The sequence below is a fragment of the Phalacrocorax carbo genome, chromosome 2 (assembly GCF_963921805.1).
Source record: "Phalacrocorax carbo chromosome 2, bPhaCar2.1, whole genome shotgun sequence".
Lineage (NCBI taxonomy): Eukaryota > Metazoa > Chordata > Aves > Suliformes > Phalacrocoracidae > Phalacrocorax > Phalacrocorax carbo.
In genome coordinates this window covers 61,617,135-61,641,750 of record NC_087514.1, presented here as the reverse complement: position 1 = coordinate 61,641,750, position 24,616 = coordinate 61,617,135, and the positions used below count along the sequence as shown (strand labels likewise).

General features: G+C 35.3%; 1 protein-coding gene across 1 annotated transcript in view; it reads right to left on the bottom strand.

Moving 5' to 3' along the window:
* Positions 1 to 21,503, bottom strand: part of CCDC102B (coiled-coil domain containing 102B) — a 198,271-nt gene extending 176,768 nt beyond the window's left edge. The window contains exons 1-2 of the mRNA XM_064445450.1: positions 21,436 to 21,503; positions 1,508 to 2,131 (exon numbers count right to left, since the gene is read on the bottom strand). Of these exons, the coding sequence (XP_064301520.1) occupies positions 1,508 to 2,116 (609 nt within the window). The 5' untranslated portion in view covers positions 2,117 to 2,131; positions 21,436 to 21,503. The remainder of the gene's footprint in view (positions 1 to 1,507; positions 2,132 to 21,435) is intronic.
* Between the last annotated feature and the right edge of the window lie 3,113 nt (positions 21,504 to 24,616).

The window sequence follows — 24,616 nt, the reverse complement described above, 5'->3', positions numbered from 1 at the left end:
TAATTTGGATCCCAATCAGAAACCTGATTCCCATTCAAAGTCAGGTTGGATGGGGCTTTGAGCATCCTGGTCTACTGGAAGGTGTCCCTGCCCATGGCAGGGGGTTGGAACTATACGATCTTTAAGGTCCCTTCCAACCCAAACCATTCTATGACTTTATGATTCTAAACTAAAGGCACTATCACCTATGCATACAAAGCATAAGCAAAGCAGGTATCAATTAGGAAAAAAAAAAAATTAAAAAAATACATCTTTATTAGGAAGACTGAACATCTCTTATAAACAACAGGTTCCTTTAGTAATGTACTTAAGTTTTAATACCTCTGACAAACTGTGTTTAAAAGGTAATATTATTTTAGCAGATTACCAACAGTACTATTTCATATTACTGTCTTTTGAGTTTTTAGAAGAATGCTTGAAATCTATACCAGAAAATACAAGCTGCTGCTGAACAGATAGGGCTGTTTTCCATTCATTTATTAAGTTTCAGTTTTAAAGTAGCACATTATTTTATACTAAGGAGAAAGAGAAACAAATAAAATCTATTTTATGTAATTTTCTTCATATGGCCCATTTGTCTGCCCAAAAACATGAAAGGCATGCATTTTTTTTGCCAAATTTATACTCATTATTAGCACAATGGTGGGTGTTGGTTTTTTTTCAGAATTCACGGGAATATAATGCCATTTAGGTGCATTATAGAGTGAGCAAAAATTCTGAATGTAGTATATTCAGGCCTAAGACCTTGATAATTTTCATTGAACTGAAGTAAAAAAAAAAGTCTTCTGTCTTAATGTAGGAGCAAATGTTTTCCTACAATGTAGGAAAAAAATTCCTAAATTTACAATGACTGTTATCTGTCAGACAATTTAATATAGTTTTTACATGGTGCTGTCTATGAGACTATATAATACATGCCAAGGCACAGAATTAAAACTAATAAAACATGAGCAAATAGTTCCATTTTGACTAATATAATTGCTTCTTTTGTACAGAACATGGAGAATATGGAAACCATGCCCATACTTGTTTAGTTCTGTATAACAATGTAATTGCTCTCATTGCCAAATAAAAATCTTGCCACTTTGCAGAAGAATTTGTCTCACCTCTTCCCTCATTACAGAAGTTGCATTAAGGGAAAATTAAATTATTTCATTTTAGAAACCAAAAACCTACACTCTTTTTTTGGATGTAAAAAAAAAAAAATGTACACAAAACATGGAGAATTCAGGTAACAGAGGTAATCTGTTACATTAAAACATGAGAGAGAGTCAGAACAATACACTTACTGGATATAACAGTCTGCCTCTTACTTGAATGTTTTGCCATAGTTGAAGAGTATTGTTTTCTGTATTTCTCTATATTAGAAATATTAGGTGAAAAAAGTGTTTTACTATTGAATGGATGAGGTAGTATTTTGGTCAAAATCCTTGAAAACTCCCATTTCTAGATACACATCCATAATCTCCAACTTCTTAATGAACTAAAAAAATTTCCCATTTTTTACCTTCTTTGTGTCTTCAGCCCCAGGAATCTTGTTGGTTTTGCTCAGTTCTTTCACAGGTTCTTGTTCCAGAAATGTTAACTTGTTTAGGCCTTTTTTAACATAAGGTGTTTCTGAGCAACTGAATTCTGTATTCCAAGCAGTTACATTTAAAAAACAGTCTTCCTTCTCACTTACTAGATCTTGATTTGTTTTTTTAAGCATACTCAGTTCTTTTACAACATTGTCTAATTTGATTCTCAATTGTCTTGCTTCCTCTTGGGCTTTATTTCTTTCTGCTCTAACTTTGCTCCATCTCTCCCTCCAGTTAGCGGTACAATCTGACCACCAGCGCATGGTCTTCTCCATTTGGGCAGCTCTGGCTTTGACTTCTTCCAGTTCTTGAATTCTTACTGCTTCAAAAATTTCCCAGTCACTGCTGTAATTTCTGTGCATATATGGATAATGAAATGAATGTAGGTAGAAACTTTGAGGTGGCAGATTTGAATCACACATATAGCCAGCTGGTTGGCAACCTCCAGCTAATTTATAAGTTTGTCTTGGTTGGGTCCCAAAAACCTGCGTCTCTTCCATTAGTTTCTGAATGGAGCCTAAATTCATGTTTTGATTCATAATCTAATTTTACTCCTAAAAAAGACAAAGAAAGACAATAATTCAGCTTTCCTCAATTAAATTATATGAATAACATCAAACAGTAGCATATTTTACTGCTATAATAATGACATAATCTTAATAATACTGTTGATGCTTTAGAACTCTGCTTCAACAAGAAACAGGTATTAAAATATATTTTCTGTAATAGTTTTTGAGTACAGCATAAACAGACATACTTATTACTTGGCTAGGAACTGCTAGTAAAGGAAGTGTCATTAAATAATCATAGCACACTCAAAATTTTTTGATAGAGAAACCAGGCAAAACTTTCTTCCTTCAAAACAAGATTAAATTGAAACAATATATATTTTAAATGTCTAATAAAAGGAAAGTATTTTTCTAGAACCACAATTACAGATTCACTTGCCTTCTTTCCTAAACTGTGGAACTTCATACTATGCAAGACTTACCTTATAATATGCCTACCTAACAAAAAAAAAAAAAAGCGCCACCCCTCAAAAAGCCCTTTGGATTTTCTTTGTTTCATGAGAAAAAGCAAGTCTTTTTATAGGGGGATTTATTTTGCTATCTACATTCCAGGAAGTATGTACTTATATTACTCTTGAAAAGGTAGCGCTCTCCTACCTCCTGATGATATAACCCTGCTAGTAAATCTTGCTGAATTCCTTTTCATTATTTATTTGCTATTATTCATTCATCCCAGAGGAAAACCAATGTGTCAGAAATTGCTTTCCCACCCCAGTGCTGAGAAAATGTTGGTCGACAGTCTGTAGAGCCCAGTCACTTATACCTTCTTGTTTCTCCCTCTTAAGTGTCCTTAAAAAACCCCAAAACTAGAAATCTTGCTATACCAGTAGAAGACTTGTTGTTTAAAGGGTAAAAATTGCTCCTTTATTCTAACATCCATCTGTAAAAAAACCCATGTTTACACATTACAGCATTTAGTGTTAACACCTGTAGTTGAAATGTAGAAGCCCAACGCAGTAGACAAAATACTGGAGTACATAGTTTTGGCATTATGATTCAGTAACGATTAATTTCAGCTGAATAGAAGTTTTTGCAGTTTTTGGTTCCAGTTTCCCAGCTGTTTTCAACTTTCCAGTGCTTTCCAGGACATTTATTCGCCCTTTGTTACAAGCTTCTGGAGAACCGTTGTAGTCAAGCACAGATATGAGAGAAGGGAAAGGACTGTAAAGAGCACCAACTTCCTTCATTATCACTGTCCGGTGTAACACCATCAACACCCACAACAACGCTAACAGATATAGAACAGCTGCTGCCAGAACTGGATCAAGGTCAAGTCTCATTCCCTGACCTACTCCCAGGGGTTGGGGGGTGGTGGTGGAAATTAACCCTGTCCCTGTTACCCCATTCCAAATAAGATACATCTCTACATATTGTTTATTATATAAAAATGAACATGATAAAAAGACTTATCCAGAGAATGGATTCATAGTGTATAGCTAAGACCTATTTCTGAATTAATGTATAAAGCCAAAATGATCCAACTAAATAAATAAGACAGGGAGCAGCATTAAAAAAAAAAGGACTACATTCATTATCTCTATTTCAATTATTACTCAACTTTTAGAATACAGCATAAACACATTAAGCTTCTTTGTTCACCATTTCTTGGAGGTAAGTAGGGTTGACACTGATGATGTAAAGCTCAGACACACAGACATTTGTTTCAACAAAGTCCTACACATGTCACCTAATAATGCACCTTATGTCTGCCCAAGGTTTTGATTTCTCCACAAATTTCTAAGTTAAACTTATCTCAGGTCAAAAGAGGACATTTTTTAACTGGAAAAGACTCAAAGGAATTTTCTTACTATTGAAGAATTATTTGCTCTTTAATCTTGAAGTAAGGTCTTCAGCAAAGAGATGTTTTGTTTTGTTTTAATATAATCACTTAATTTGAAAAGAAAAAAAAAAAAACAAACATGAAATTACAAAGTGATAAAAACCTGTAAAACCATTCAAGATATGGTGGCTTCGTAGAATCATCCCTCTAATTTTTCTTATTAGTGCTTAAAATGGAATTCAAATAAATACAGACTTGCTGAACAGGTTGACTAAACTGAAGAACATCCTTGTCAGTTTGGGGGATAAAGTCTTAATGGGGAAAGGGGCAGGGGAAAAGAGGTAAAAAAGCTCACACTGCACCACAGAGCAATTCTGTACTTCAGCAGCTAGGGCAACTGACTGAAGAAAAACTCTGACACTTGTGAAGGCACGTTCTATTTGTATGGGTAAAAACTATCATTTAACTGATATCTGATCATGGGTAATATTAAACATTGATGAAGTAGATACAGTAGGTTAACGACTAGAAAAACAGACCTTTTCTTTTGTCTCCCCTTTGACAGAAGTAAGTCAAACAGCAAATCATCAATACATGCTTAAATTTCCCTACTTGTAAAATGAGGATAATTTACTGTTTGAAAATTATTGAAAAGCACTGCCCAAAGAATTATACATTGTTATTGCTAGGTATGCAAATATTTTTTTCTTTTCAAATAAAAGGACAGAACTGAAGGGTCTACACTCAAATCTGTAATTGTTGCACTGAAAATACAGCTTTGAAATATCTTGGTGTTTCACTATGTAGAAACACATGAAAACTTTCTTTGGTCAAGTGGTCTATTTTCATCCTGCTATACGTACAAATAATTAGTAGCTTTGATCACTTCTGGACAGATTGTCTCATTCTGTCCCCTTTGCACATAACACAAACAATCAAATATGATCACTGAACCACAGAGGAAGTGATGAAGCCAAATTCTCAAAAATAAAAGAATGAAAGATAACTAGAACCCATGATTCACTGAAGGCTTTTCAAATCTCTTTAATCCATGAAATTATTTTTAATGCAATTTATCCTGGAAATTTTATCATTGACTGAAAACAATACAGGTGTACAAAAGTGCAATGTTTCTTTGAAGACTTTTAGATATATATTTTTTGTTTAGTAAGCAAGGTGCAGTGGCAGCCTCCTAATATAAGAAATACCTTGTAATTTAACATTACACTTAACATAACAGAGAACAAGAGTATATAGAATGTGGGAAGCATGATTTATTAATTACTCTGATTTTAATAATTTAATAATAACCTCAAGAAAAAAAAAAACTAAGCATACTACTGTTTTGACCCTGTTGAATATCCATTTCATTTTACAGTGAAACAACCCCAAGCCTTCTGCATACAGCCCTGGTTTAACTGAAGTAAAATGGTGTTTTCCCATTGGCATTAAAGAAAATAGTAATTTTTCAGCTTCATCAGTGCCCTCATACTTCACTAGCAGCTGCATGAAACCTACTGTTTCCAAAAAACATAGCATAGAAATATGGGATGGAAGGAAAGTGCAACTGTTCCTTTCTGACAGCATCACAGAACTGTATTCAATTTATACAGCTAGTAGAATTACATAAGAATTACATCCAAGAAGCAACAGCCAAGAGTTTGAACAAAACAAAGCAAAATAAAATATCTATATATTATATACAAGTTTACATTTAAAACATGGTATTTTACTTTTGTGAGAATATTGTATGAAAATGAAAGAGGAAAATGTATTTCAGTGACAACTAAAGCAGATTTGCCCTCCTATGCAGAACAGGCTTGTGCAGGAACATCTTTTCAGCTAAAGTGAGTTTTTGCTTACAAGCTTCCTTTCTTGGCAAACAACTTTGATGTATCATGCTGATCCATTATGGTAAGCCTAACTGTCAGATTAGTCAGCCTTTAAGACCATGGGTGATGAAAGCAAATGAACTACCCTTTAAACTGCCATGCTTCATTGCAGTGGTGTTTCCATTTTTAAAAAATTATTATTTTGTAGAAAAATCCTAGAACATTTAGAATTTGATGTTTTAACATAACGTTTAAGTTTTCTGCAGGTATTTTTCAGAAATATTTACATTTAATCAGAAGACTAATAGGTTCCCATAAGTGTTAAAACACAAGGTTAATAGCATCAAGGATGAATATTCTTATGCAGTCAGTTTAACATCCATGTCTGAACAGAGCAATTCTGTTGCAAGAGTTGTAGACCAACTCTGATGAAAATGGCAATAGAATTCTATTTCAACTGTGAACAACTAAGACTTGTGCTTGTATATGTTTTAAAAGAAATAGACTAAAATATTAGTCTTGAAAGGAAGCAAAGATTTTAAAAATAACAATAATGTGTTATTATAAAAGTGCCCAAAATGGTCAGAACCTCACAGTTCCAGAGGGATGACTAAGATTGTCTTTTTTTTTTTTAAACACTTCACATCAATCTGATCTTTGATTTCCTAAAAAATACTGCACTGATGAAATAATCATAATAAAAAAAAAGTTTAACTGAAGATTGTTGTATTACTGAATCAGTTGATACTGAATCTTTAATCATCCCTGTAGTCACAGTGACTTCTTAAAAAATTCTCTTCCCTGGTATATGACCACCTCATAGAAAAGTAATTCACAGTAAAATATCACACATCTACATTGAATGTTGAAAACTTTTATCTATAGAATATTGCCAATATGTTCCAGGGAGGAACAAGAATAATTTCTAAGGTGTATGTTAAAGATATCTAAGAGAAGAAAGCTGTGTATTAGTATTGTTACAGATACAGACCTCTAAACATCAGAAATTTCACAAGTCCAAAAATTGAGGGCAAAAAAAATAGTCTGTATTTCAAGTTTCTAGCTTGAGTTTGCAGCAGCAGACTAGCTAGCACAGCATATGGATCTCAGCAAGTATAATTACTTATTGAGAGATAATTGGCTAGAAAGATAAGATAAAGTTAGGGAATTGGAAGCAAGTGAGGATTTTCTGTCCAGGGAAACCTTCTGAAACTTTCACTCTTAACAATTCAGGCATAAGAAGTAACACAGAATCCCTTTTAGAGTAGTTTTTCTTAGCTGAATAATCTAAAATAAGTATACACAAAATATAGGAAGCAACATTCATTGCAACCATCACACAAGTGGGGTGGGGACAGTATGAGGGAGAGAAAGGGAGATCTGATGGTTCTTGGAGAAAAAAAAAAGGTGCGTACATTTGGCAAACACTACAAGAAACATAGGTTTAAACAATATTTCATTATATTGCAACCTTTGCTTATTTACCTAAAGATCATGAACACCAGGAAGAGCAGCCCTTGATTTATTATTACAGGTTATTATTGTTACAGGCAAAGAGAAATGTATTAAACCTTGGCATCACAGTTAACAAAATCACCAGGAGAGAAAAGAATTATACACTTTCCACACGTGCCCACTGAATTTAGGTTTTTCAGTGAGTTCAGTAGCTAGGTCAGCAACTTGAGCATAATATTTCCATGCATTTTTACTAATGGAATGACTTAATCTTTAGTTATGTGACTCTTAATTATGAAGACCTCAGCCAAACATTTTTTTAAAGGGATCCTATGCCTTTACAGAAAATGTCTGCTTCAGATTAAGCCGGTTAATTTGCTTTTGCCTAACCTATAAAAGTAATAGGACAAAATGACCCAGTAAAACCGCACGTGTGCTTTTGTAAGTGCTACTGGAAAGTCAGACTTTTCCCTGACAGGGCTGAAGCTGCCCCTTTAATTAACAAAGGAAGAAAGCTTCGAGAAGATGGACAGGGATAATGGGCTCATTATGGGAAGAATATAGAGAGTGACTGTCACTCCCTGAAAACTTGTTTGTTTACAAAGACCTGCTAACTACCGAGTCATCAACTCAAGAAAAGGTGATCAAGTTATGTGTGCCTATTCCTGTGGTAAAAATGATTTTGACTAGTAAACTGTTACTTCTAGAGTTTCCACCCAGTGGCTAGAGAACTGGGTGAAAAAATAGTGACAATGGTAGAAATGTGTAAGGGAAACACCAACACACTGGAAAATGATTTATGATATAGCTCAGTCTAAGAACATACCCAAAGAATATGTATCTAGTCACTAAAACCCTAAAAATCCTGTGGCAATGCAGAGTCAGGTGGCTGATTATTTGGCTAGAATAAATGTATCACAGAACTCTGAGGCAAGTACCTGGGTTACAGGAATGGCTTGGGCACACTGGGGCTTATGATTTATTTCACCAGTCTGTGAGGAGAGGATGCCTGGTGGCAAAAGCTCTGGCAAAACAAATTGTAAATTTGTGCCATTTTTGTCCAACTACGGTACAGCACGTGCCACTAACATTTTACCATCTTCAGGGAAGGTAAACTAATCTGGGAAACTTGGCTTGTAAATTATATTGATCCCTTAGAATGAACATCTGGAGGATGGAAAGACATCATTACAGGAGTAGGAATAGCAGTATTGGGAATGTGCACCCTGCGTAAGCTACCCCTGGTCTCGCAACTGTTGCTGCTTTAACCTAGTTGTTTGCTACTTTTCCCTTATCCAGAGAAATACAATCTTATAAGGGGTAACATTTTAAGAATAAATTAGTAAAAGCTTGGTATGGTTCAAATGTTGTACAATGAGTTTCCCACCTACTGTACCAGCCTCAATTTAATCAGTGAGTAGACTGACGGAATGCACTGCTAAACCAGCAGCTACAGAAAGTGAATCTGTTAGCACTCTAAGTGGGGATTCTATCTGTGGAACTTGTAAGCTGGCTACACAAGTGACAAAACCCCATGGGAAGTGCCATAGATAAGGGATTCATATCAGTAGCTGCCCAAATTCCTGCTAAAACAGAAGTAAAACCCTCCTGAAGTCCATAAAATGGGATTGCAGTTAAACATCCAACTCGGGGGTTATCTCAGTGACTTTCCTTTTACAACAAAAAAGGAGTATGGGATGATGTAGACACTAAAGGGAGTGAGTCCAAGACCTGAGTGTCTTCTGTTGCAGAAGATGTGGCCTTACTGTGCCATCGTGGCAACACTGATAACTGGAACATATACCCAAAAATTATCTCTAACAGATTCTGCCTTTTAACTTTGCCCATGGAACAACTTGGGTATTACAGATCAGTCATAACACACCTTTAGAACTACTTCCAGGAGGAATACCATCTGTAACACCACAATTGCAAGTATTAACATAATGTTACATTAACCCCAAGATCTAAAATTAACCTGAATTTAACTATATGTAGTAACACAAGATATGAAGCCGTACATGGTTGTGACAAGAGTGAAATGGGTACTAAGGACATGTAAGGCGGCTAATCATACACTAGTGGCCCACAATAATTACACCAACTTTACACAATGAGTGTAAAAAATGGAATTTTTTTCATAAACACTCTTAATAATTTTGTCCATTTACATTGACTTCCCCAGTGATTAAGATACCATTTGTTCCTGATTGTGTACCTTAAAAACCAATCCAGACAACTTCTTAATAAAAGTACCCTTCCACCTAATGCAGCTGCATGATGGACAACAGACTATGATCACGGCTCCAAAATTAATGACGATGTACATTTGAACTTAACCGATGGATACATTAATGCATGGAATAAAACTTGTACTGATTATAGTGACCATCTTTATGACTGGTAGTTTCAAAATCATAGACCAATAGGATATAGAACTAAACCACACAGTATTCAAACTCTGGTGAAATTGGTATAAAAACTGAATTAATTTGATACTGAAATCTTAGCAAAAATATCATCAGTATTAGGAGAAACTGAAGCTAGGGTAACCAGAATGAGCTGACAAATACTTAGAGGAAAAAGTAGTAAAATTTTATAAAAATGAACACACAGCTCCTGCTAAAACATGGCATTTGCTGGGAGCAGTGTCATTAGGTCAAAGCGAGAGCAACACATGCACAGGGCACAGCGGACAGGAAGAGATAAGGGCCGATATCACCTGCAGCCATCATCTGCATCTTTGCAAAGTAACTGCCTAGCTGTTTCTTCAGAATTCACTAACTCATGGAAATGCTACAGACCAAACTTCCAATCTGAAAAGAATAAATACATCATCTTACCTCTTAAGTTTTTGAAGCAGATACAACAGCAGTTGGACCGCTGAGGCTTTTGTCCTTCCAGTGTGATACAGGGGACACCCCCACCACGACGGACGAGGAAGAATGAGCACTCTCACCATCAGCTTAGTAGTTATTTTGCTCATGGGCGAGTTATGAATTCAAGAATTTATGAGTTAGAGAGTTCATGAATTAATGAAATTAGAGAATTCATGTGTTGGACTAGACTGTACAAAGATGATTCAGCCATTATTTGATGCCTTTGTATATTTTGGTGAGGGGGTTTTGGTGGCGAGGGTTTTTTGTTGGTGTTTTTTCTTTTGTTTTGTTTTTTAATGAGCTAATGAAAAAGTTTCATTTACAGAGTACATTGCACTGTAAATTTGAGAAATCCAAACAGACGATGGCAACATATGCAGATTATCATAATTCCACAGTCTGGGTCTGATCATGGTCTCTGTTAGCAAGTTAAGAAATTTATTTTTTTTTTAGAACTGAAAATTAGAAGATGGCGATTTGAAGACTTTTCAATGCATAGCCAAAGATCGTTCCATTCATTTTTTCCACAGCTATAAAACATAACAGTATTAAGCCATATGGTATATTTTAAGTTGTTTATGTTGTTTCCAAATATTATATTCCTTACATGTGTCAAAATTAAAATTCAGCCAAAAAATGTCAGAAGAGACAAACAATGTAAATTATTTACTTCCTGTCAGGAGTTATCTGATGTTCTTTTTTGTTTTATATTCTCTAGCTATATTCCTTTTAATATCAGAATATCAACAAAAGTCTAATTTATTTCCAAAACTCACTTTATTTACTTCTCATGTCTGGTAACTAAAACACTTATGCTGTGAAAACCACAAAATATAGTTATGTTTCTAACTTCACAAAGATAAATGTTTGTGGGGTTTGGTGGTTGGTTTTTTTTTTTTGGTCCAGTTATGAAATCTTTAAAGTGCCTGAGAGAAACATGTTTTCTCACCGTATCAATTTGGAAAGTATGATTTGTTAAGCATGTCTGAGGTCAAATCTGAGCCACAATTCATTAATGTCCTGACATATAAGAAAAATTATGCAACTTCATCTTACTTCTGTAACATATCATTAGATGGAACTTCTGAAGTGTAAAGACAACGTCAGGCCTAAATCTTAATTTCAAATTTTGTTAATTTTCAAAGTTCCTAAGGGACAGGATTAAAACTCAGATCTTCTATTAAAAAAAAAAAACCAACCAAACAAACAAACAAAAAAAACAAACACAAAGATAAAACCAACAGAAAGTAAACCCAAAATAAACCCAAAATATTTAGACTGGCTGAGGAGTAAAGACCGAAGTGCTGAGTAAAGTCTTATACATTTTCTACAGGTCTGGCCAAATATAAAATCCTGGGAAAACTGAATATCACTATTTTAGTGATATTCAGGTGGCCAACAAGGCCAAAAGCATCCTGGATTGTATCAGGGATAGTGTGGCCAGCAGGAGTAGGGAAGTGATCGTGCCCCTGTACTTGGCACTGGTGAGGCCGCACCTCAAATACTGTTTGCAGTTTTGGGCCCCTCACTATAAGAGGGACCTTGATGTGCTGAAGCGTGTCCAGAGAAGGGCAATGAAGCTGGTGAACGGTCTGAAGAATAAGTCTTATGAGGAGCAGCTGAGGGCCCTAGGGTTGTTTAGTCTGTAGAAGAGGAGGCTGAGGGGAGACCTTATTGCTCACTACAACTACCTGAAAGGAGGTTGTAGTGAGGTGGGTATTGGGCTCTTCTCCCAAGTTACTAGCAATAGAATGAGAGGAAATGGCTTCAAGCTGCATCAGAGGAGGTTCAGACTGGATATTAGGAAAAAATTGTTTACTGAAGGAGTGGTCAGGCATTGGAACAGGCTGCCCAGAGAGGTGGTGGAGTCACCATCCCTGGAGGTGTTAAAAAAAAAAAAATGCGAAGACGTGGTACTTCAGGGCATGGTTTAGGAGGCATCATGGTGTTGGGTTGACAGTCAGCCTTGATGATCCTAGAGGTCTTTTCCAATTTTAATGATTCTATTTTCTATTTTCCTCATTATTTCCTTATGGTATAAACATCTTTGCCCTGAAAATAAATAAATTTAATCTCAAGAGAAGTTAAAAAATTCCAGATGCAGTAAAAGAAGTAGGACCAAGTGTAAGTAAGCACTTCTTAGTAGAATCGGTGCAAAACTGGAGTCAGATCCCAATTCTGAGTTGATCACTGCTACATGATGGGAGGGAATAATATGACAGAGAGAAAGATGGCAAAAAAAGACACCCAAATTTCAGCTTGGATTTCTGTTGAAGAAAAAAAATATATCCAGAAACAAAGTTTGTTATCTACTCTATCAAGCCTAAGAGGGTCAAAACCAGAAAGAAACTGCAGGAAAATTGTGTTCTGTAGGGAGAATTGCATTTTACTACTATATGAAGTGTTGTGACAGACACGGTTGCAAGCTCAAGAAGCGGGGCCATGTGAACCTCATGAGGTTCAACAAGGCCAAGTGCAAGGTCCTGCACCTGGGTCAGGACAACCCCCAGTATCAGTACAGGCTGGGGGATGAAGGGATTGAGAGCAGCCCTGCAGAGAAGGATTTGGGGGTACTGGTGGATGAAAAGCTGGACATGAGACAACAATGTGCACTTGCAGCCAACTGTATCCTGGGCTGCATGAAAAGAAGCATGGCCAGCAGGTTGAGGGAGGTGATTCTGCCCCTCTGCTCTGCTCTGGTGAGACCCCACCTGGAGTGCTGCGTCCAGCTCTGGAGCCCTCAGCACAGGAAGGGAATGGAGCTGTTTGAGTGGGTCCAGAGGAGAGCTACAAAAATGATCAGGGGGCTGGAGCATCTGCAGAATGAGTCCAGGCTGAGAGAGCTGGGGTTGTTCAAGCCTGGAGAAGAGAAGGCTGCGGGGAGATCTTATTGCAGCCTTCCAGTGCTTAAAAGGAGCCCTAAAGACGGGGAAGGACTCTTTATCAAGGGGTGTAGTTTAAAACCATTTCCCCTTGTCCTATCACTAAAAAAGAGCAGATTCAGACTAGATAAATAATTAAGACATTTTTTACAGTGAAGGTGGTAAAACACAGGAAGAGGTTGCCTAGAGAGGTGGTAGATGTCCCATCCCTGGAAACATTCAAGGTCATGTTAGATGGGGCTCTGAGCAACATGATCTAGTTGGAGATGTCCCTGCTTATTACAGGGGGGTGGACTAGATCCCTTCCAACCCAAACTATTCTGTGATTCTGAAGTACTTTCAGAAAATGTACTATTACACTAGCAGTCCATGTATAGCTAAACTCCCAGGAGAAAGTGTAAAGGATAATCACATTAAAGATAATGACTGAAATGCAATAAGCCACAGAGGGATTAGTAAGTGAAAGGACTACTCAGGAATAGATGAAGCTTTTACTGATTTAGTCAGAAACGAGACAGGATTATCCAGAAACAAAAGGAAAATAAAGCAATGACCAGAATGCAGGAATAAGCTTTTTACACTATAGAACAATATTAAATATAGTGCTACTTGATATTGCAGTATTCATGGTACAAACAAATGGTATCTGACTCTAGAGGAGGAACTGTTTCTATTGTTAGTAGGACCTTCTTTCTCCTGAACATTTTTATAATTTACATAAAGACATGTAGGGTAAAATTTAATATATATTAAAGTTATAACTCCACAAAAAGAAACATGAAGTGGCCCTGAACAGCCCTCAGGCTGGCCACACCAGTCGCATTGCCAGTTTTTCCTCATTTCCCATCCTTCCCCATAACCTACTCCACCCCTTTGAAATAAAATTTGTAATTCCAAATGGAAGCAGTCCTCCTCATTTTAGAGAAAATAAAATATCTAGTCTGACAGCAATTCCTTAAAACAAAATAAAATAAACAAACAAAAAAAGCATACTACACAGAAGTCCTGAGCAATCTGCTCTGATCAGAGGGGCTGGATTAGATATCGCTAGAGGTCCCCTCTAACCTCAGCCGTTCCACGATTCTCTGAGCAGTGTGATTTCTGAGGAACTGTCCGTGCCTGCTTCTCCCAGTTTTAACAACATTGCCATAACAGCCAGAAAACAAGAAGAAACCAAGATCACAGATTTTGAATCTCTGAATACACCACTTTTAGTCAAGTGGTTCACAAAACGTCATGTATGTAGAGACGAGCCATAAGAAATAAGACTATTTCTGAACTGCCTTAGAAGCAACAATTCCACATTGTTGTCATGAACCACACAGTATATTCACATTTTCGGATTCTGCAACTCTTCCATCTAATGTCTTTTTAAAAATCAAATCATTTTATAATGTAAATAACTTAAGAAGAAGATTATAGGAATATACTGATTTATTGTTTTTCATGTAACCATATTCATGCTCCAGAACTTCACTCTAACCAACTTGATTCTTAGACTTTCAAAAAAATATCAGCAGATTATATATAAAAAAAGTACTTTCAACATTGCATATTATAAAAAAATTATTTGTTATTTACATACTTCTAAGTACCAAAATGTTGATATTCCATTATACATGTTAGCACCATAATTCCCTCACACAGTTACAGAAAAAAAAAAACCCAACAACCCAATACATTTTGTCTCCTTAAGAATTCAGTGACATATGGAAAAGATTTTTCTCTTAATTATATTCCTTTTTAATCTGTTTTCATTATAATCACTAAAAGGTAAACCCAGACTATCTGCTTCAGAAAAATTGCTGATTTATCTTATGCTTCAAGGGCAGTAGTGTGTTTTCTTGGAATTTTCTTGCTTCCATTCCAAACTAAAGAAATCAAACAAAACCAAAGAAATAAAAAAAAGCCACAAATCATACAATAGTCAAGGTTAACATATTTAAGACTGCTACAATCCACTCTTGAGAATCTCTTAATTTGGTAAGAATTTTATCATTTTACGGGATTACACTTATATTGCTTCTGGAATAGATATCAGGGTCTACACACTCTCATCCATGAATCAAATGCATATATTCTAGAAAGAAATGCAGTTTTAAAGTATCTTGAGATATGAAACTTGATGGCATATTAACAACACAAAAATCAACTGCGTCACTTTCTCAATTCTATTATTGTAAGTCTCTGCTTGTTCCCAGGTGATGGAAGAGTAGAAACGCTGATATACAAGGAAAAGTCTTGTTTTCAAAATACGTTTGCAGAAAGCAATAGATACTTAACAGAACATCTACTCCTGACACACCAGATAAACTTTTGTACAGATTCAAGCATTAAGCATCTAAAGCTTGAATAATTTAACACTTGGCTACTTTGGAATCAAGCAGCAACTAGCAAGTCAGACATTGAATATATGCAAAACCAGAGATCTATTTAGATAACTGTAAGCAAAATTTTAACAAGTTGTTAAATCCACAGAAGTACTACAGTACAGAGCTACTCTGAAGTATTATATTTCACACATCTTCCTTTTTCTTGAGGTTGAGGGCTAGCCAGATTATTTGCTCAGATTTGCAAAATAAACCCCTGTGAAAGATTACCCTTTTTCATCTTTAGATATTTCTCCTCCTTTCTGAGAAAATATGGTGCATGCCTAATACTTATTCATTGTGATTTAGGTGTACAGGTTAACACAAGTCATTACATATCACTGCAGTATCTTTTACATAGACAAGCTGATGTTTCTTCATGTCTTTGAAGCGGTGTTCAAATCCTTAGGGTTATATATGGGTAATATATTTGTACATACAGATGTTGTCATTTACTACCCATAAGGCCAAAACAAGCTCTGAAGTACCACTTTAAATATCATTTACAGTAACTTCATTTCCCCAATAATGTTTTTATTACAAATCTTCATAATACCAACCATAATTTTTATATATTTGTGTCTCTAGAATTGATACTTATTTCTCAGCCGCTACACTTGAAAAAGTTGTATAATCAGATCGTGCAGGGAGGAGGACGGGGAGCAAGCATGAAACAAACAACTTTCCCAGACAATCTCAAACCGAACTAAGTATTAAGCAGAAGCCAAGAAAACCTTAACACAATTTAGCTAGCTAACGGTGGCTTTTGAGACACAAGTTTACTTTGCTGGCTCCCTTTTGAGGTTGCCTATCACTTTTTATGAGGATATGATCAATGAAAAGAAGAGGTAAAATTAGGATAAGTATGAACTGTCAAAATTTTAGATCTTTTCAGGGTAACCAATTTACAAACAGATTTACAAAACCTAGTGTAAACTTCTGGACTAAGTAAGTAGCTGACTCACCTGAGTTCTAATCTAATCTTATTGATTCTGTGTGGAGATTGGTAATCTACCATTAAATACCTTTATTTTCTGAATGATGCTCTGTATGATTGTTAAGACAGGCTATGAATAATAATCTGAATAACAACTTCAATTCATACCAAATTCAGAGTGTATTTAAACCAGGGCAATATTAATTCATACAAACAAATTCACACCAGTTAAAGGTCTGGTCTAATACACACCTCCTGAACAGCACAGAGATTTTTTAGAACAACAGTAATCTGTTCTCAAACTTGAAAGAGGTAATTGCTTCAGAAAAATAGAGTTCACATTAGTTAATATTAGTTCAGTATACTGAGACACTATCTTTTTTTTAATGCTTATGGCTAAAGATGCAAATGAACACTGTGTGATTTATGAAAACACCTAGGCATCTTGTTCTTCGGAGACAATGAGATTTGCTTTCAATCATATTAAAATGGTGTCTGATTTTGTTTTCAGCAGTTCCACAGCTGAGGCAAAGAATAACCAAGTGCATGAGCCTTCTTCCTCTGTTTCCACAGAAAGCAAAGTAAATTAGTTTCAGTTCGTGTTGAATGTGACTTTTTTTTACCCCACATTGAAATAAACAGCAGTGCTAAAGCAGCTGATAAAGTGCTATCAGTGATAGCACTGTGATAATGTAGTGCTAACAGTGATAACACTGATATCAGTGCAAACAGCACTGATAAAGCACATAGCCCCTTTACAGGGAACAAGTAGGCTAAGCAGGTAGCTTCTTACCCTGCTCTGCTCCGTTGCAACAGAACCAGTTGTCAGTCAGCAAAAGAATCTCAAAAGACTCCATACAATCATAATTGTCAGTGTTTTTTATTACAGGATACACAGCTCAGCCAGTACATACAGGCACTATCTTGCTTATACTGACAGACAGCTCTTTGACACAACACAGAAAAATATCTTTCATGGGTTTGCTCTGAAGACTCCAGAAATTTATGGGAATAATAGCCAAGACATACATCATTCACAAGGTTAGATCTGCCTTTAAGGATGTTATTCATCATTGGTTTTAAGTTTTTTTAAAATTTGCAAGCATTAAAGCCAGTTTTGGGTTGAAGTCAAAGAAGAAAAGAAAGCTAGAAGCATTTCATCCAGGGTGTTTGTTTATCAATTTAAGCTATCTGAAACATAAATATTTGCAAGTAAGCTTTAAATAAGCTTACAGTACACTATTCAGAACAAAGACCATTGTATCATGTCAGGTTCTCAATAGTTAGGTTCCTCTTCCAGAAATTACTAACACTAGCATTCTACTATTTCATGTTTTATTTATTTTGGAAAGCCAAATTAATCTGTTTGTGAGAGCCTCCTTAGTTCTTACTGGGTACAGCCAAATTTTAAGATACTCAGTTACACCCACATGGGAATGAGGACTTCAAAGATCTGTGGGGATTTTCTTTTTTAGTTTGTTTTCTTTTTGTTTGTTCAGTTTTTCCATTTTTTTTTTTTCAGATTGAGCTATAGATTAGGTCAGCTGGGCTCCTTTCAGTTTCAAAAGGAAGTTGAAAAAGGCAACTGAAGGCAGACTTCTTCAACGTGAAAAGCACTTTACTGAACAAGAGTTAGGTCAGACAATGCTAGAACCTGTCCACTGAAACAGTAGAGGTCACTTAAATGTAGGGAGAAGCTTCATTATTTAAAAAAAAAAAAATCACAAGCTTGTTTTCTAGAATTTATACCACATTTCTAACAACTTTTTGTATGTACTTAGTGAATTTAAACTGAATAGCTCTACTTTCATTTGCAGGTTTTTTTGCTTACTAACAAAACGGGGGTTTGGGTTTTTTGTTTTCAATATGTGAAGATGTAAAGGCATATCCCTGAAAAAGTTACGTTTTTAATCTTTGCTTAAATTCTGAGAAATGCTTCAACTTTTTTTTTTTAAATTCTTGACATCTTAAAACCATATGCTTTATGATATGAGAGATTAAGAATTGTCTTGTTATAGTTGTAATAATTTATAATCTTTTTTTATTCAAGTCATGACCTACTTTCAAAATCAAATTTCATAACACTGGGAGTAAGGAAAATTAATCATAAATATCTGATACATTGTTTCAGACCAAGACCTAAAACATTCCGTTGCTTGTTAGAACACAATACAACTTTACTTTAAAACACTACTCAGCGTCAATCTGGAAACAAGTGATATTCCCACCCATATAATCAGAAAAATAAGAATGCTCATTAATATTTTTGTTTTCTCTGGGTCAGAGCCTATCCCTTTGGCTTGTTCAATTCCTTTGATAGAGTTGTATCAGAATTAACAATTCTGTTGTGCAGAGATATACTCTGTTTTATCAGAATAGTTTTAAGCCATTTCTTCTATAATTAAATGTTTAAAGAATATTCCTTTCCTTAAAAAAGATTACTTCTTGGACATTTATATGTAATTATTCTCAATTGTTCTTAACCGCTGTAGTATTTTAACACCATCTTATGTCTTTCAAAAGTTCAAGGACTCCTTTGTGGGATTTAATGCTGTAAGATAGAATCCTGTCATGATTCCAACTCCACTACATCTTTTTTGAGGAAAACGTACTTAAGAAATAATTCATGTGTTTTATGTGACAATGATTCTACAATTACTGGATTGGTCACATAAAATAATCCACAAAGTACAATGCTTTATATCCTAGCTGTCACTTAAATGCCCCAGTACCTACAGTAGGCCATGAGTAGTGCCATGAAAAGAGAATAAATTAATTGCATAAGTAATGGTTACTCAGCCTGGCTCCTTCTGCATACTTTCTTTTCAATATTGCCCTTCAGTCAGAAGGGAAGTTGGCATCCTTTTGTTAAAATGGATACCTACAAAAGTTATGGAGAAACCTTCAAGTCAACTGAAAATATATTTTTAAAAACTCATCCAAACAGTAAGAGCTTTCACAGAACTTCCTCCTTGTTATTTTATGTCGATCACATTACGGGAGGAATAAGAATGGATTTGGCGTAAAACCTGTTTTATTTAACCCAATGTAAATCAGACCTAGATTATTCAAATCAGCATGAGTAGAGCATCAAGCTGTTCAGGAAGGATCACTCTGACATTAAACCAGTCAATGAAAGATTATTGTATGGACTAAAAAGGGAGTAAGAACAGAAGCATCCTTTGCTTAGAGACATGCTTTTCCAAAGGAATGCAGAATATGGTTTCTAGCATGCCTTAACAAGAGATTAATACCAAGATAATGTAGATTCTATATATTGATACACCTTTATGTGATGTCAGTTAAAAAGTAAATCTCTGTTGCACAATCCTGTTAATACCTTATTAAAAGACACAGAGGGAAAAAATAACAGGGGTTTCTAACAATTTGGAAGAGCCCAGTAAGGGTCCCTACAAATGGAATGGACTATTAATAACAATAAGTGTTGTTTAGAAGCTAACTTGCCTATTTTGATAGTTATATAGAAGCTTACCAGACATAACTGTAACTGCAATGAAGATCTCCCATTATGGGAAAACAGGAAAATCTGTCATTAAGCAGCCTTTACAGAATTGTGAGATTAATGTTCGGTTTTCACTTACCATTGTAACTCACTGAGTTAAGCAGAGTGGAAGATTCAAAGCTGAGAAAGAAGTGAAGAGTAAGAACAAGGAAGCTAAAAAATAGACAATCATTGAAGAGGATTGACACTGAGAATTTATAGGAATCCAAGTTATGAATCAGTCTGTGATAGGTAAACAAAACACACAAACTTAAATTGAGGACTTCAATATTACTCAAAAGTTTGTTGTTATTCTTTCTTCCTTTTTCTCCATTTTGCTAAAATATAGTTTAATATAAATGCAAATAAAGTACTTGTCTCCATTTTCCATGGGACTTCCCTTAGAACTATCAGTTTTAACCGTTCTCCATCCAGTTTGCTTGAGATACCTCCATCATAAAAACGTAATTGCCTTTAGACCCACTGGTGACTACTTATAAGATGGACTAAGTGTATGGAATTCACAATACACACCATACTGCACCCACAGTCTTTCCAATTAAAGTAACAATATTGACATTAGAAACAGCACCTTTCACATGTATATAATGATTTACTGGCATAGAAGGAACTGTTTCCTACCTCCTCTAGGGAGCTGAATTCCACATCTCATGGAAGTACCTTGCATTACACAGAGATCTTTGGAACACAAAATGGTTGTAAGAATCAGTGAGAACTAAGACAGATAAAATGCAGCTATCTGGATAGTCAGTAGGATGCTTATTAGTACTGTTTGTTTTATATACTTATGCAACTCATCAACATTACTTTTGAAATTTGACCCTTGGTTCTCATTGGCAATGGATCATCCATACAGTCTCACACCATCTGGGATATTTGCCTTTCAAATAATGACAAACTAAAAATCTTTGTCCAAAATCAACAAATCATAATTTCCATAAATTATATTTCATTTCATTAAAAAAATATGTAGCTAAGAACACACTTTTTCCTTATCCTATCATCAGATATTTACTGAAGGAAGTTTGGATTATACAACTCATTAGTGGAATTTATGAAAATAGAAACATTGTTAAAACATTGCTTTCTAACAAAAAAAACCCCAACCCACAATATAAACTGCTGCCAACTCATAACAGTATTCTCGCGACACTTATGTTCATAATACGGTTAATGATTAAAAGTTACCAAAGCTTTACCAGTTCATCCTATTTCAGATGCACTTCACTTAGTGATTTAAAAAAGATTTTCAGTACTGAAACTGCATTTATACTGATTCCTAAATCAAAAGTAAGAAATAAGCATTTAACAAACTGCCACTTTGAATACTTTGAAAACTTGCCCAGTTATGGTAAGTAAGGATCCTACTATACCTGAAAAACAAGCTGTGTTTAATGGGTTGTTAGAACAAATACTACCCAATAGTAGTGAAAAGGACAGGAGAGAAAAATCTAGCTAGATCTAACTTAGCTACATATTTCAAGAGCTATCTCCTTTCTGATCTTCTGTACTTTTTGCTGGGTATTTCATATTGTTTTCCTCCTTACCATCAGCATGATAGTAACCCATACCTTGTCACAGAAGAGAAATAAAAAAGTCAAACAGTAAACCCACAAGCTTAAGACCCCTTACCCTCTGGGCTTGCTGGGCTTCTCTTGCTTCTCAGTGTTACAGACACATGTGTAAACAACAGAATTTCCTGCACCCTTTTCTCATCTGCACAGTACTGGGACTTGGCCAATGGGATTATTTACAGCATTAAGGCCACTCCACAGAAACTTGAAAAAGATTCTTATTGGTCAGGCTTTATCAAAATTAAACCCACATTTTTCTTTTGAGTACAAGTCATTTATCCAAAATATAATTTGTTGCCATATTGCTCTCAGTATTGTTTTATTCAGTTTTTATTTCTCCCTCCCTTTCTAAACTGAAGACTGTAACCCAAGTCCCCCAATTAAGTAAAAGCTTAAACTTGATTATTCTAAATCAGAGTATTTAAGAATAGGTACTAGTCTTTTCCAGGTTCTTATACTGCTACTTGCTCTTAGTATACATCCCAAGTTTTAAATATCCTACATTAAGGCTAACTTTTCCCTCCATATGACTGTACATCATCTAGCTAATATATTTATTTTCATAATTGGCTGAGTAATTAGCCAAAGGCTGTTGGACATTATGAAAAACTGTAGTATTTTTGATTATCAGAGACATGAAAAGAACACGGTGAGGAAAGGTAAAAAAAAAATGCATTTTGAAAAACTCATTTCTGAAAAATTAAATACCTTTGCATTAAAATTTAGAGTAACAATATTAAAACAGGAGGTACGAAATATTTCTTTAACATAAGCTCAAACATTTTTGTAATTGACATGTGACAAAGCATGACACCACTGTCCCACTGATATCACAGGCCACCTAAATGGCAGGTCCTCAAGGCATAAAACTGATATAGTTAGACACAGTTGAAATGATTTTCCATAGCTCTGACAAGCTAAGTATTTCTCATTAAAAAACACTCATCATGAACAGATTACTGACAATTCATATGTCACAATCTCAGACTGAGAAGCCAAATTTCCTTATAGCTTTAATGAACAGATCTCTGCTTCCATACTAACATCCTGCCCCCTTTTAACAGCAGTATAGCAGGTGGCTTTTCATCATGAATAGTAGCTATGGCTGCTGGACTCTTCACTTAAATAAGGGGATTGTATGATACTATGAAATTTTATACTAGGAAATTAACAAGCAAAGCCTCCCACTCCCATCAATTACATGGGCATTATGTGACTTCTATGACTCAAAATCTATTCCACCATCAGACAAAAGACATACAGTTAAAAAGGTGAAAAAAACCTAGACCTTTCTATTGAAAAGGAAAAAAACCCCACAACCAAAAAAACAACCCAAAGCAAAAAATCAAAAACCCCCCCAAAAAACCAAGTCTGTATCAAATTAAAAACAAAAAAACAACAAAACCCAAATCCAAATAAAGTAATAAGACAACTGCTACTTCATGCATCTTCCAGTTTCTTTAACAACTACACAGATCTCATCTCCCAGTAGTGATTTTTACCTGCACATATATTCTTCCTTTTTAGTCTCATTTGCCTGTTGACCTATCACTGTAATAATCATAGAACAGAGGTTGCCAACACGCAAGCTTGCTTACGTGTGACCATCACGTAGGGAGCTGACCTGTCTTCCTAGAAATCTCCAGGTAAGTAAACAATTCTTAGTAAGTCCACACTAAGAACATTCATACGCTCATTAAGAGAATGAGACTGTGGTCATTATTTTTGTAAGAAAACTGTGCTGAGAAAATATGATAACGACTGTAGGCAGCATCAATAATCTGTAACATATGTTTTGATACATGGCATTAGCTGTCAGCTGGACTGTTGCAGCCCTGACTAGTGCCCTGACAGACTCCCTTCACCTTGAGTGCATTTGAACTTTGGCAGCATGCCTGACCTGCTTTTTCCAAGATCCACAAAAAAGCATTAACAGAACATGAAATCAAAATTTCGGGTTTTCAAGTGTCAAGACCTATCCCTTTAGGGTCACAGAGGAAGAGACCTGATCCTTTTCAGGATTACTGAGCAAATAATTAAGTTGATTTAATTTGCCTCATAGGAGAAGTTAGAGCAAGTCTTTTGCAAAACATAGAACTTAACATTATTTATTATATTGATGCAAATAGAAGAAGTTAAATTGCATTGCTGTTCCAACCAAAAACAATAAAGCACTTCAAGCACAAATAGCAATAAATCAGAACATTCCTACTAACTGAATTGGAAATTACAGAGGGGTATGAATCACTAAAATTGTAACCTTTTGAAATTGGGCTTCCTCCAGTGTTCTCAGAAAACACATAAATATGCCAGTTGTTCTTTGTTGATGAAACTTGTTCTTAATCTTACTATTATTTCATATTATACCACACAATTTCATACAAGTGAAGCAATAAACATCAGAATCCATTTGAACATATAACAATAGAAGGTCATCCTTTACGGTACCTCAACCCCAGACACACTCCCTTAGACAATGACAATAAATGGAAGACAATTTGACAGAAGGTACCTTCAATGCATGAAGCAGGAGAAAATGGGGCAAAAGAGTCATACAGTTTTTGATCTCATTTCTGCAGCAGAGCAAAGTCCAAATTTACATAACAAAAAAGCAAACCTGTGAAGATATAGTTAGTTACAGAAGGGATAAGTCAGTAACCAAAACCACCGATATTGAGACACCACCAAAGCTCATGCATAGACTAGTCAGTGTGGAAAAACATGGTATAGTCCTCTTCCTTGAACAGACAGACTATAAAGAAGACACAGTGTAAGTATCTTCTAGAATCCCCTTCTAAAGTTAGAAATTCAGAAGAGGGATAATATTTTCCCATCAGTTTCTTTTAAGTTCTAGCATGTACTAAACAAGCAATTTTAAGAAAGCTTTGCTTCTATAGCTTTTCAAATCAATAGTATTAACTTGACATTACCCATTAACAATACTAACCTAAAAACTTAAGTAGTGATTTTTTTGAACAAAATAATCATTAAATAACAAGTGTATTTGCCATAAAACCTTCAAAGCAAGCAGCAACAGAATACACACAGGTGTAAGAGGATTTACAGGAATAAAACCACTTATGCATTTAACACCTCTCCTCCACAAGAAACTTTAAAACAGAACATGAAACTTACAAGCACCATCAAACAACAACACCTTGAGAAAACTTCTTAAATTTCTTCTGTCTCAGACATACAGCATAAGAGGAAAGTATTTATCTAGAGGTAATACTTCGCTC